The 15,694-nt window shown below is 34.6% G+C and overlaps 1 protein-coding gene across 1 annotated transcript; it reads right to left on the bottom strand.

Moving 5' to 3' along the window:
- Positions 1 to 1,001: 1,001 nt before the first annotated feature.
- On the bottom strand, positions 1,002 to 10,713 carry LOC125380049. The gene is made up of 12 exons (XM_048396156.1): positions 10,584 to 10,713; positions 9,097 to 9,580; positions 8,648 to 8,701; positions 7,787 to 8,031; positions 7,009 to 7,270; positions 6,496 to 6,558; positions 5,974 to 6,045; positions 4,744 to 4,781; positions 3,054 to 3,463; positions 2,660 to 2,724; positions 2,269 to 2,355; positions 1,002 to 1,360 (listed from the first exon to the last, which is right to left on the bottom strand). Exons 1-9 carry the CDS (start codon positions 10,686 to 10,688, stop codon positions 3,410 to 3,412), a joined length of 1,377 nt encoding a protein of 458 aa, XP_048252113.1. The 5' UTR covers positions 10,689 to 10,713; the 3' UTR covers positions 1,002 to 1,360; positions 2,269 to 2,355; positions 2,660 to 2,724; positions 3,054 to 3,409.
- Between the last annotated feature and the right edge of the window lie 4,981 nt (positions 10,714 to 15,694).

A 15,694-nucleotide genomic window follows, 5' to 3' on the forward strand; every position in this document is an offset into this window, starting at 1 on the left:
TAGGAAATTTACATCTAAATATATTTTAGCAAAGTTTATTTTGACATTCAATGTAAACTGCTAATGTTATTAAACAAACACTGATAACAAGAGTCATAAGAATATGACACATCCCCCTGCAGCCTCACAATATATCACCAATCTCATAAATAAGAATAAAAGGCAGTATCCATTTCCCACTGAATCTACATACTGAAAAAAAGTTATAAAAAATTGCCTATATTCAAACATATCCAAAGTCACATCAACAATATCTGACTGATCATTTTCCAAATTTTTTTTGAAGATATCATTAATATACTTTCTTCTTGTGAAGAAATTCAACTCAACTGAATGTAACTCCAACTTTATTCCAGAAAAAGTAACAACTTGAAACTTTAAAACATTTTTCAGTAGCAAAAGACAATTGTCCACTATCTGATTAATCATTCTGCATGTTTCATGAAAACATGTCTCATAATTCTTAAATTTTAATCTTGAACAACACCCTACTCCATCTAAATCCAAGTTCAAATTGTTTCAATGTCAACAGAAAGACTTTCAATAAATCAAGAAATTGCTAAAAGCACTAGTTTACTGCTTTAATGATACACATGCCTTTTCTTTATGATCAGGTAAGTAACAAGGAGAACCGTTAAGATCTGTTTCTATAGTATACCCCCATTCTTTTTTCGATTATTGATTCACCAAAACATGCTACATCAAATAGTTTGGAAATTCATAAACATGGATAAGTTTAACACACACAATGATCTGCACTAACAGGGTTTTACTATATCCAACTGAAATATATATCAATGGGAGGAGACTGAGGTATGTTCTATACACATATGTGAATAATTTGTTTGTTTGTTTGTTGTTTAACGCCACACTCAGCAATATTCCAGCTATATGATGGCGGTCTGTAAAATAATCAAGTTGGGACCAGACAATCCAGTGATTGACATCATGAGCATTGATCTACGGATTGGGGATCGATGACATGTATCAACCAAGTCAGCGAGCCTGACCACCCGATCCTGTTAGTCGCCTTTTACGACAAGCATAGTCGCCTTTTACGGCAAGCATGGGTTGCTGAAGACTTATTCTACCCTGGAATCTTCACTGGTCCTTATGTGAATGAAAGAAAGGTACAGCGAACAACCAAACCACATCAAGGCATCAATGAGTTGGCTGCATTCATTAAAACAGTAACCCTTTCAAAAGAGCATCATAATTATGCAATTAAAGCTCTTTTGGATGCAATTCTGTCCTTTGACACTCTGGGTTGATTGAAGAGTAGGTTCTCCCTGTCAGTTTCTCGGCAAGGAATACGATTACTTCCTTAATGGCCACATACAGAATGTAGTGCCATGCAGCCCTGTAATAAATTAGAGCATATTTATAACCACACTCAATTTTAAGAATAAAATAAATATCTCCAGTTCCAGTTTCATAAATGTAAGTTGTAACTGGAATAATTGGAAATCATTTATTTGCCAAAATTTCAAAGAATGAGTTTTTTACCATTACAATGAATATATTTATTTTCAGTGGCTTCACTAGTTACATTGTAGTTGATTATTACTTTACAAGACTATTATCTCATTCTTTGGTGTCTCCATTTTCACAATACTAAATGTTTTTCCAATGTTGGAGATATTCTAACAAAATATGACTGAATCTCTGTTCCCTTCACCAAATTGGTTCTTTTCTGTTTAGCATTCATTCCAGTGAGTGTTTAATAATAATTTATCTAACAACATTGTACCTATAACTATGTACCAGAAATCAAGTAAGCAAACCTGTACACATAATACACAATTTAATGTAACAGACATGTTTGTTTTTCTAACTGAAGGAGACAGACACGTATAGAGGATATTTGACTTTTCCTGTCGAATACAGTGTTTATCTTGTTGAGTGAAGTTGACTAGTTTGTATTGAGTGAGTGGCGTAGCCGCAAGTGTAAAAATTAAACTTAGAATTAAATTAAATTTCAACTAGACGAGATGACATAAACATAGTGTTCGACAGGAAAAGTCAAATGTTCTATTTATTCTATTCTTCCTATTGCTGAATATTATGAAAACCGTACCAATGACTCGCAAATTCAGTACATTCACTGTGTCAGTCGTCTTGTTGACTGGTGATACGCATTACGTCATCACACTGTTTACTTTTTGATTTTGATATCTAACTCAGTGAAGATGCAGGTTTTATTTTAACCAATAAATGCAGTATTTCACCGATAGAAATAGAATAATAAATTGTATTTTCTGTGCTTACTGTGTGTACTCCATTGGAAGTTCCCTGAGATTTGCATCAACATCCGGCACAGTAAAGATCTGAGTCACTGACTTAGTGTAAGGGCGACTGAAAGGAATCAAAGGTGGTCAGTGACATTAATGTGAAATTTAGACTATGAGCAATTTTCAATGTATCAATTTCATCTGTATGTCTAATCAAATGATAAGTTTCTTCTGTGAATATACTTTAGATGTAAACTTTTCCTTATCACATTTCAACTACTGCTCTGTTCTCATTCAATTTGGTAAAATTCTGGTTACAACACTGGTAAATATATGCTCAAAACAACAACTGTGAATTTACACTGATTTTAAATTTGTGCCATTTGGATGTTTAGAACAGAATCTACACTATTCACCATTATTCTTACCGTTTATCCCTCACTAGACGGCGTGTCAAGGATTGCCCCAGCCACTGAAGTATGTGCCCATACATCTGAAATTTGTTTTGCCATGTATAAAGAACAATTCACTAAGCAACTGATTTCATCAACCATTTGCCATTTTTTCACCCAAACATTTTACTTTAATCTTCATGAACACTTATATTTTACCTATATGCAGAGAAGTGTATGTCAGAAACAAAAGTACATATACATTGTGTTTATTGCATAAGAATTGTTACAGTCATGGGATTGGAATTTTTTCAACGATGAAATTTTGGAAATTTTCTCTACTAAATTGTGGACTTAGGAATTAATTGTGAACATTATCATTCTCATACTTTAATGAAATTTAGCTTTACATATGAATTCATTTTCTTACTTCAGCAGACACAAAATCTGACCCAAATCCAGCCTTGACTTCATGGTAGGGATACTTGGTAACAAACCAGTTGTGTCTCTCACCACGTCCTTCTTTGTCCTCACTGTAAAGAAAAAAGTGCCTCAAGAATGCCACATTCATTTTATATTGACTCTGTTGTGTGATATTGGTGTATATGTGACTGTTAACTTTCAATAAATAATTTCCATATTCATATCTGATGTACAGGAATATCAACAACAGTGTTATATAAAAGGAAAGGATACATACATTGAATTGGTTTATTTTGGCTAGATGTGATGTGCATGTTTAGGACTTCAGATCATTTTCCATGGCCATGTACTTTATAGAGTATATTAACTGAACCTTCCCTGTAAAAGGCTCTTAATGTAACAGCAAACTTCTGGTTTCTGTGAAGAAAATTCAAACAGTCAATTCATTAGACAGTTTCCGCTTTAACAGTTTCAATTTCAACAAGCATATAGTCGACGAAGTCATCTATATTCCCTGCCAACCTTAAAATGTAATGGTCCGAAACCAGGTAAACTAACCCAACATTTCTTTAAGCCCAAGTTCAAATAGCTGCCATGAAAACCTTAAAATAAAACGTTCTAAAATTGTTGAACAGCAAAAGGCACCAGTTCAGCATGTGTTTGATTCAAAATACTACATGGTTTAGCAGTTATTTTCTGGAAATGAACCCTACCCTCATAGAAGTCCAACTTGTTGCCATAAAAATGTTAAAAAAATAAAACATTCAAAAATTTCTAAATATTAAAAGGCACCATTTCAGAAGTTTTGTTAGAAAGTATTGAACGTTTTTTCAGTTACACTCTGCGAACCAACCCTACCCTCATATTAATGCTAAGTCCAACTTGTTGCCATGGAAACTAAAAAAAATCAAAATTTATAAAGTCCTAAAACTAAAACAACAACTAGTCCCTCAGCCTGTCCATGATAGCAAAGACAAGGTACTGCAGGGTAGGAAACAGGGGGATCTGAGTTGAACTCATTAAGAAAGTCTAGCTGGCAGCTGAGTGTAGTTGGGAATTCTGGATAGTGTTATGACAAATCAAACATAATTAATGTCAGAGATATGTATAATTAAGTTTAAGCATAAGATGTAGTCTGGCTGCAGAAACCATAACTCTGTGATGTTGCACCCTATAATTACTACCCCAATATGTACAGCTGGTATATGGTTTCCGCAGCTAGATGTACTATGTTTTTTGCAGCTAGATGTACTATGGTTTTTGCAGCTAGATGTACAATGTTTTTTGCAGCTAGATGTACAATGTTTTTTGCAGCTAGATGTACAATGTTTTTTGCAGCTAGATGTACTATGGTTTTTGCAGCTAGATGTACTATGTTTTTTGCAGCTAGATGTACAATGTTTTTTGCAGCTAGATGTACAATGTTTTTTGCAGCTAGATGTACAATGTTTTTTGCAGCTAGATGTACTATGGTTTCTGCAGCTAGATGTACTATGGTTTCTGCAGCTAGATGTACAATGTTTTTTGCAGCTAGATGTACTATGGTTTCTGCAGCTAGATGTACAATGTTTTTTGCAGCTAGATGTACTATGGTTTCTGCAGCTAGATGTACTATGGTTTTGGCAGCTAAATGTCCTATGGTTCTTGCAGCTAGATGTACTATGGTTTCTGCAGATACATGTGTAGTAATATCTCACCTTGTTTTCAAAGAAATCAGCTGTGACTCGAGGGGAACCTGAATAGTAAATTAAAGTAATTTTAGTATTAACATGATTAATCCGTATTGATAATTTGTGGGTAAGGGCAAGGACAAATGTCAGGTCAATGTGAAACAAAAACATGTGTTGATGCCCAGTATGTCCTCTTGTATTAAATGAAAAAGCATCAAAGGTGACAATACAATAGTATTATAAAGATTTGAAATTCTACATTAGAAGTTAATCATGAAAATCATGGTTCTTAATTTGTACAGCAGAGATATCAATTTCATAACAAGAAAGAAGTGAGCAAAGCTCACATACCCCCGTTATCCCCGCTGGTCAACAACAAATAGTAAATAGTTTGTTAATTAATGAAATATTACATATTTCTAACTGATTTTAACTTCAATGTTTTAAAAACTAAGATTGAGTTCCAGTGACAATTGACCCCCCCAAAATCTCCCATGTTACCAGTGTTCACTACGAGGAAGTAGATCACCATGAACACCTTTGAATAAAAATTTGAATGAGGAGTTACATAAGAAGATTTATCAAAAGGACCAAAAATTGTTGATATAAAAACACATAAAAAATGGAACAGTATCATATAAGAAAATCAATAAATTTATAATTTCCATCTAGCCTTTACAAATATGGTAAAGAATTCATAAATTCAAACTAACACAAAGCACAGATACTTATGATGATCTACATGAGTGGAAACAATTTTGGAAAATATATTAGCTATACAAAACCAGACATCAAAATTTCTAAATTCCATCATGTTTCCATGAAAACAGCAAAATAGAAAACTTTTAGAATCTTATAAAAGATAAAAAACAATCATAGTGGTTAATATAGCAAGTTTGAAGCTAGGATACATAATATTGTAAAAATGGATTGTACAAAAACTCTACCCAAAATTTATGTTTCACCATGATTCCATGGAAACAGCAAAAATAAAAAAATCAGAATCTTCAAACTAGCCAAAGGCACAAGCACTCATTGTGGTAAATGTGTGTAGCAAGTTTGGTGAAGCTAGGGTGCATGGTTAAAAAGTTATGGGCCGTACAAAAGCTCGGACAGAAGGAAGGACGGACGAACGGAACGCTATATACCCCCGATTTACTTCGTAAACGGGGGTATAATTATGGATGGAAATGATTGTGACACAAAAGAATCTTGTGTTAAGAATGAGACTTTGTTTTATTAGGAGTAAACACACACCATCATTGTCTGATTCATCTCCACTTGATAGACTGGGTGACCTACAGCTGTCATCATTGTCAGAAGCGTCAGCTGTGGGAAAAATTACACTTACGTACAATTAACACATTCAATAGATGTTCACAAAAGTACATTACTGAAAACATGAAACAATTAATAACAAAAACAGAGTTAAAATAAACAACACTGAATTATCTCCATTGCAATTTAACGAACAAGAAAACATTAAGTCTTTTCAGATGTTACTTAAAGTTCATGTTACTTAAACTTCATTTAACTATTAATTAGTTTTCATAAGAAAGGAAAATCAATTAGAAGTAAAAATTCAAATTACATATCTATTTTTATTGATAGTGATTTTATATATATTTAGCGCACAATACAAGGAAACAAATTTGCCTGCTTTAATTGCCTCCCACATATGCCCAAATGAGAAGTTCCAGCCCATGCCTGTGACACAGTAGGTTGAAAAGTTGTCACTAGCATTTCTGTGACGTTAAAGAAACATTTACATTCTCTTACCATTAATGCTTACAGCACATCTGCAGACACTTAGCGTTTGGTGGCAAGTTCTGCACTTCTGGTCTGAAGAATAGAAAGATTATTTGAAGGAAAAAATATGAAACAACACTACATATTTATTATTTTGCTGACTTACATTAAAGCAATGCTGCGGGTGCTTGATCTCAAATTGGGAGATACTGGAATAAATCTGAGGAACTTAGCCTCATTTTATGTAAAATCTACTACAGTAATAATATTATTAATCACGTTCACTTTCACACTACTTTAACCCATGAACGGAGTATCTACATTAGGTTTTAAAATTATATGACGGGACACACTGAGGACCCAGATTATATGGAATAGTTTAAACTAGTCTAAGATACAGATATTGATTCAAGGGCAGAGATGTGTGATCTATCTACATGATACGACTATAAGCAAAGGGAAATATAGATGATGATAGCAGTTATCACTTAACTCTTAATAGTTTGCACTCACTGCTTACAAGAATTCTCAACGCTAGGGTACCTTTTTTTTCCAAGCTGACATAGTGGAACTCTGCCAGATGACCTAGACATAGTGTTCTGAGGCTGGCCTTTTTTTCCCTGGGTTTGATGACTATGGGCTCATCTGACCATGTGCTAATGACTTTAATCGTGACTTCTAGGACGTCTGCCGCTCCCATCAGCATGAGATTGTCTCCCCATGTCCCTTTCTGCAGCATCTCGTCCAAATATGTGTTCCACTCCTTTTTTTCCGGAACAAAGTTCCTCAGATGTGTACCATCAATCTGAAATACATACTTTATTTACATTAAATTGCCTATCCCACCAGTCAAATTATTTTTTTTATACAGGCCAGAATTAATATTCAATTAACCATGTTAACCTAACAAAAGATAAGAACTTAACTGCATATGCACACATCATGGTAGAAAAAAAATAGTAGTAGGACCTCAAAGTCTTTGGAATAAAGTCATGGTTATTGTCTTTCAATTTAAGTTTATCATTACCAAACCCATTTTTGCTTTTTCTTCAAGATTACACAATATTGATCAAGATCTGGGCATCAACTAAACTGGTCTAGCTTGTAACTCTTTACAGTTTACAAAATAATGTCAAGATATATGCTAAACATGTTTTTCTGGTACTTTAGAATAGTATAAACCTCAAGAGTAAGTCATATTAATGCCCTATACAAAATTATCAGTATAAGTCGTTATAATATAATAGCTATAACAGTGGAATTAATAAGGACTAAATCTGCTGTTTTCCCTTCATGTCATTATTGCATCTACCATACTTACCGTTCGGGGGTTTTTCTGCAGATGGTCAACCACCATGTCCCTGACTTCAAGGGCATTGACCTCTAAATCCAGCTGATGATAAATCTGTTGGCTGAGTGCAAGAAACATGCAGTCACCACCTCCTAAGTTATGTCTAACAGCATAACCTCTCTTGCCAGCCATCTCTTCCAGTTTTTCCAAACTATTTGGTGTAGCTCGGGAACTGCTGAATCTTTTCAGCTTTTCTAGAATTTCGATAAATTCAGCTGAAAGAGAAAGACTGGTTTAAGTTCCTTATAAACCTATATAGTGTCAAATTCAAAACCATGAAGGGTTACGCTCGAAGTACATGACACATGATACCCCAGTAGTTAACTTTGCATGTTTACTTAGTCCTGCTTTAAATACCACTCACCATCATAGCATGCTTTACAATTGATATCATCAGGTCAGTTAATGGCAAATTGTTGCACTTAGAGGGTATTTACATGGTATACACTTTCATGCTATTCAGCTCTTATTGTTATTCGATCAAAGTTGACATCATGTAATACCAGACCAATGTACATCTCTTTAAAAACTATATACTTCATTCATTTCTTCTCAATTTTCTACTTCAAAATAATGATGGGCAATAATAATAACAGTAATAAAGAATATAAATTGCTCTATGAAGTCCTAACCTTCCCTTCTTATATTTTTTCTGAGAAGGATTTGTTACCCAATCATCATAACGGCATTCAGTCCAGTGTGCTGGCTAAAATTAACATCATATCACATAACTGAGGTTATAAGTCGTTGCACAAATAGTATAAAGGGCATCTTTGTGAGTTAAATTGACTGATTATTATGCCCTAATAAAATCAGACAGTAAAGTATTACCTTCACTTGAACACACATCTGAAGTAAAGGCAGGTGTAAATGTCTTCTTTACACCTGCAACAAAAACGTTTTTTTAGTTTACCTCCTGTTGTATGGTGTATTTGTGTATAGTTTTGAAGTCATGCTACATATATGTCAAACCAACATCTGCCTTCCTTAATTTTTTTAACAAGATATTTCAAAAACACAACAATAATAGTAAATTATCCAACATGATGTGAACACATCGTCACCTTCCATTGTTTCTGTTACTGGAGACATTCTCAGGAAGGCGACATGCATAAGGGAAGTTTTGTTTTTACAAGCCTAAAGATTTCACCTTTGTGAGAATGAACTGGAAAGAAATACCTTTTGGATTGTCAGAGTGACTAAAATTTGGGAATTTATTGAAATGATGCATGGGGTTTGTTGTTCTGCTATTATGAGTATTAAAATGAAATAAAACCTACTTTGACGAGGGGTTTGATGAGGGGTTTGACGAGGGCTTCGACGAGGGCTTCGACGAGGGCTTTGACGAGGGCTTCGACGAGGGCTTTGACGAGGGCTTTGACTCCTGTCTCTTTTCTTAGACCTCTTGTCTTCCTTGGATTGAGTCAATGAGGTTATGTCCTCCAATTTGTGCCAAGACACAGCTTTTCCAATTTTAATGTTAAATGTATGGGTTTTACTGTTGATTTTGAGAATAGTTCCCTCCTTTGCTTTTGGTGAAGTTATTTTTCTCCCACCTCTTTTCACGCCCTTTCCCAGACCCTTGTGGCGAACTAGCACAATCTCGCCGACTTCATAGTCAACCAAAGGTTTCCTCTTCATGCCTTTCTCAACCATCTTTCTTGAAGTTTTATCCGATTTGTTGCAGATGTCTTTCCTGATATTCCTAAGTTCTTTCAAGCGTGCACACACATCTTTTGATACTGTCACATCTTCATTGCTAGCCTGCAAATTATATATATCAGTATCAATTATTATAATAAAGTAGTGACAACCTAAACTTTTGCTTTTCACTTCTTGTTAGTGCTTGTGTTTGATAATATAATACCATCATCACAAATAGTCCTGTCATGGTGTAAAGATTGTGAAAAAATATTCCACTCAACAATGAAAATGTCAATGTTCAATGTTTGGTAAATTGAGGGAATGTAATTTCCGATTTCAAACACTTCTAATACAGCACTTTCCCACAATGCATCATTCTATGACTTCACAAATGTTACTATAATACTTATGATAATTTAAATCTGAAATGAGTTAGCTATGGGTATGCATATTGCTAACCATTGTCTTGTCACTTGATACTAAAAGTACATTTTTGACAAAGAAATGGTATTATTCTGATGGTCACTTTAAGCAAAAAATTTAAACTTATCTCAGTTTGTTTAACAACTGTTACATATGCAATATGAAGATATGACCTATCAGAAACAAATGTATATGTATTGAAAATCTCTGTTCACTGGTCAACATTTGAAATGTTAATACTTTTTAAAGATGAAAACTGAAAATCTTTTTTGGCTGAGAATAAATAACCACAAGGTACGTAACATATCTATTATGATATATTAGTATTCCTTTTACAAACAAACTTGTATTTATTAACTTCAATTACTGTAAAAATGTTTAGTCTTTCTTATGACTTAACTGAATTATGCATTATAGGATTGTTTTACTTTCCCGGCTTAAGTAAACGTCTCTTGGTCACTTCTGAAGTTTATAACTTCACAATGTTGGGACTTCCTGGTATTTTTAACACTTACATCTGACTTTTTGTGTTCTGAAGGCAAAAAAAGAGAGAGCAAAAGTGGTTCCTGTCATTCAAGTTAAATATAATAATTTTGATTTTGGCAGACACATTTTTCCTGATACTGTAAGCATGTCAGCATTTTATGGAGGATTCTGGATTTAAGAAAATTCATTTTAGTTTTAAGTACACAGTTCTTACTTCCATCTGTTCCTGTTCTTCAACCTCTTCCACCTCGCAGTCTTCAACACCATCACCACCAGCCTTCAACAGTCTTGTCAAGCGATGGGGTTCAAAGCCAAACATCGCTTTATATGGACATACACCTGACCAAAAATAAGTTTCATTAGTTCAGGAATATTGTGCTAATATTCATGATTCTTTAACATATATGCTAGTACGATGTTTTCACAGATATGAATTGTTCTTTGGCAAAGTTTTTGCATATTCCATTGTTCTAAAGCAAGTTTAATGAACATGTCAAAGTCATGCTATTAAAAGCTAGCATGTAACACTGCAACATCATTAAATTGATAAATCGACAATCTTTATGAAATATCTTCATGTACAATTTGAATGTACATAAACAAAAACTCAGTTTGTTCAACATATTTACATGATTTAAATGCTCACCAAGTGATGTATTGAGAGATTCATTGTGAATCCGACAATAGTCTGGCAGTGAGTGCACCCAGGAAACATCACCAAGATTCTGCATGTCATAACGGAGACAATCCTTCCATGATCTGTGTGACCGCTCACTCTGGAAGTGTTAGTAAAAAGAGTCAGAATATTCAAGAGATCATTAAATTACAAACAAAAATGTGAATAACCTATTGTCAAATGCATACTTGCAAACTCTTGATCACCCCAAACAGGCAGATTATTTTCCCAGTCCAAGCAAATAATATCTTATGTAAGTAGGGGTTTTCATGTTCTGGCTAGTATTTGACGGGATGTTTTACTGGTAAGTAGTAGATAAAGTAATGTGTTTTCAAAAGAAAAGAATGTTATATAAATATATTGAATCCAAACATAAAGGGCAAGATAAATGGAGTAAAGACACAAAATCTGTTTGAAATTGCTTATTTAGTCCCTAAAATTGATAACACTGATTGCATATGTGGAATACATAATCCCCAGGCCAGCAAACAAATACACTGGATGTAAAATGGGAAACTGGTAGATTAGGCACGTCTGCATATGTTTGTCCCATCATTCTATGTTTGTCCCAACAGCTACAATACCATACAACAATACTAAGAAAGAAAGTCCTTACTGATGAAAAGTATGTTGCCATTTAGCAGTGTAGTGATTATGCTTAATACTCATGAATCTGAACCTGAACATACTTCGACATTTGACCTTCATGATGACCCGATTAAAAAAGGCAGGTACTATGCCTGCAATATGAGTCGAAAGGATCTTTGCAACAAACTAATAGCCAAGACAGTTTGCAGCAGCTGACAAAACAGTGCAAATACTATAAGTAGCCCCTTTATCAGGTGTGCTAAACATACCTTTCCTTGGGATTGGGGATGATAGGCCCTCGAATGGATGAGTCGCACGCCAAGTCTGCCACAGAGGGTCTTCACCATGCCTTTAAATTCACCCCCTTGATCTGTTTGGATGATTTTAGGGGTGCCCCACTGATGGTCTAAATAAATTTCAGTCAACGATTTTGCTACAGTTTCTGAAGACTTATCTGTTATTGGGACAAGCCACAGAAATCTGGAAAAGTTATCCAAAATCGAAAGCACATATTTGTATGTTTTCCTGTCTTTTTCTTCTGCTACTGCAGACAGGTCCACAATGTCAATCTGGTGTCTCTCCATGGGAGCATTGGAATACACTGGTTTCATTGGTGCTATATTTGAAAATTGTGGCCGGAGCTTTGTCATAGTTTTACTCTCCTTTAGCCAGTCAAGAATTTGTGATCTCCTTATGCCATGAAAGTACTTTGATATGATATTATACAATCGTTTTGAGCCAGCACCTTTTGTTTCCTTGCTGAAACTTCTTATGATGTGTTTAATTTCACTCCTTTTGGCAACTATTTTGCTTTTCGTTACAATCCTCTTTTCCTGCTTCCCAGATGCAGGGTTTTGAATCATCTTCAACTCAAGTTTATACAGGCTGATCTTTTTGTATGCTACTATCTGTAGCTGAGTTCTTTCTTTAACTGGTACATTTGTTCCACTGAGAAGTAGTTCAAAGGCTTCATACAAAGTCTGTCCTAAGGCTGCTGGAGGCATGATGATTTCTAAAAATATAAAATGTAAATAAGAATTTTTATAGTCTTAGGATACCAGGATAAGTTAATGTAAGGAAATAGGTACATGTATATTACTGTAAAACATGCAAAGAAAACTGAAACAGGAATGTTAGAAAACTATAACAGTAACTTCACAAATATAGAACAAAATTAGTTTTGCCAATTCCTTTCAGAGTTTTCAGCTAAGGGCCAAGTCAACTCAGGGCTTTCTGAACACCTGCTCGCTGGACCTCCCATTTTGCTTGACTGATAGTTTGACTAGCAAAGAATATTTTGGCATATCTTTCTTTCTATTGTTCATAAAAGAGATGAGTTGCACAGTTGGGTGGCTCATTACTGAGGATTATAATCACTGAGCATGGCGGTATCTGTGATGTAACTGCATATGGTAAGATTGTTGACTGACAGTAATCCAACAGGAAAGTAAGGCATTCTGTTGGTTACTGTTACATAAATACCAGGGCTGGGACGGGTAACTCGGGTACCTATACTAAAAAATATCCCAATCGGACATTTTGAGACATCTCCTGAGACCTAGAGTGGGTACCCGGGTAATAAACACAACATTAGAACTCCACCCTGCTCTTTAGGAGGGCCTCCTTCAAAAGCCCTGACTTAACTACACCTTAAATACTGTTACTTCAGTTTACTTCATACTCAAGTAACAGTATTAAAGGCCAAGTGAGTGGCTGAAAATTGGGTAACTAATGCATGATTAAGAAGTCCAAAATTAGAAGTGACTACCTAAAACGTGATATTTTCATTTAGAAGATGGAAGTCATATTGGAGATTCTTAGGTTTTGATAAGGAACATCTTACATCATGGCAGGCAACAGCTCTGAAGAATATGTCATATAAGACAGCGACACATGAACATTGATAATACTACACAAGTTCCCATTATGTATACCATAATCCTTTCCTCCCTTTTTTAAGGGTGGGTGTGGTGTGGGGGAGTTTTTTTCATGCCTGAATAACATCACAATTGTTATATTTGACATATTACTTTATGTGTGCAGGGTTATATATTAGGACAGATTTTTCTTTTGTCTGTGTGGTGTTGTTAACATATGACAGGAGGTTTCATAAATAAGAAATTAAACTGGTCTGGCCAGAGATCATTTATATATGGTCCCTGGTCTGGACTTAATGACATTCGTTTTATTTCAGAGTGCTTGTTACGAGTAGGAAAAATAACCACAGGTTTGTGAGTGAGTGAGTTGGGTTTAATCTTGCTTTCCAGAACAACCCACGGGCTAAAATAGTTCCCTTAACCCATCAGAGACCAGATGTGGAGGCTCCCAAAACCGGGAGCCTCAACACTCCCAGTTCAAATCTTTGCAAGTAAGGCCTTATTCTTGTGATTTCTGCATGATTAATGACAATTTTTTGCAGAAACTTCAAGAAAATCATGCAAATGCAATCAGGTTGCATTGTAAATGAAACACTGTACCAATTGTGTGACAAGATCAGACTGGAAAGGAGAAAATGTGGTTCAATTCAGCCAAAAACATGTTCAAAATGGCAGATATTTCCTGACTTTTAAGCTAAAGTTAGCATTGTCAGATAATTTTCAAGTAACAAGGCATACTCTTATACTAAAATTCAACCATTTTTCTCTCTGTATCTATGGCATTTATCCATATTCCAAACTCAGTGTTGGTGTGGGAATGTTTTTAAGGAGGTCTACTTTGGCATCGTCAACGCTCTGCCCAGGAGCCTTGATGTTCCGGCCATAAAACACAGTCTTGGACATATCATTATCTGCAGATATTTCCTGATTTTACCTTAAAAACGCAGCTGAAGGTTGGAAATTGGAATCCAGTATAAAGTACCAAGTTTGGGCTACACTAAAATCTTGAATTGGCCCTGATTATATTGCAAAATGGGCTATAACATAGCCAAACTATATGAAATTTAACAAAACATGAAGTGACAATCAGTGGTGAAAGTGGGAGTGTGGACCCTCCCAAAGTAGAATTTCTTTTAATGATTCCCACACCAACACTGAGTTTGGAACCATGATAAAAACCATTGAAACAGAGAGAAAAATGGTTGAAGATATAAGAGAATGCTTGGTTACTTGAAAATTGTCTTTGAAGCTGGCCAATTTTGGCCTTTTTAGGCTAATTTTGTAACACATTTTCTCCTCAAAAGACTAATCTAGTCATATAATTGGCATAATTGTATGTTTACAATGCAACCAGATGACATTTGCTTGGTTGTCCATCATGTTTCTGTAAATACCTGCAGAAATCACAAAGATTGGGCTTTACAGGCAAAGATTTGAACTGGGAGTGTGGACCAGGAGGCTCCCAATTTGGGGAGCCTCCACAATCCAATCTCTGACTGTTAACAATGAAGAAATAATTCATGGATTTTTAAGATATTTGGTTACAAATGATACATCATATAACTACAATAACAACATGAGTACAATAGACGAAGAAGGGAGATTGAACCCTTATTTCAAATTTAGTGAAAAGCAACTATTGCAAATTCATACTACAAACTTAATAAACAAATATTATAAAATTTTATCACTACTTATCATGTAATTTAAATTGTTAAAATAGCTAGATGTAATACATTTAGACACCAGTTATGGAATACCAAAATTTACTGTCTAATTCTACAGCATCCATTTTTTGTAAGACTTGTTTGGTTTTGTCATGTTTTCTGTACACAACATAATAAACTCAAAGATAACATTGATACTGTTTAAAATCTAAAGAATTCTTTAAAACATTACATTTATTTAAAAAAATTAACCAGCAGCAACAATACCTCAAATACATCTCAGTGCATGTGTTCTTCTTCAAACCAAAGAAATAAGATAAATATCAACAAGATCAAGTCTCATATTTTGGAAATATGAACATTTTCATTGAGTTAGCAGTAAATGACAAAAATCTGTATATGCTTCATGTTTCAGTTTCATCCTTGACAGAAAAGGAATATTAAGGTACTTTCTGAAATATTTATCTTATATAATAAACAAAATAGAGTTAGTTGACACAGGGTGCGAAATTAACCT

This window comes from Haliotis rufescens, unplaced genomic scaffold, assembly GCF_023055435.1.
Source record: "Haliotis rufescens isolate VD_foot unplaced genomic scaffold, xgHalRufe1.0.p SCAF_15, whole genome shotgun sequence".
Taxonomy (NCBI): Eukaryota; Metazoa; Mollusca; class Gastropoda; order Lepetellida; family Haliotidae; genus Haliotis; species Haliotis rufescens.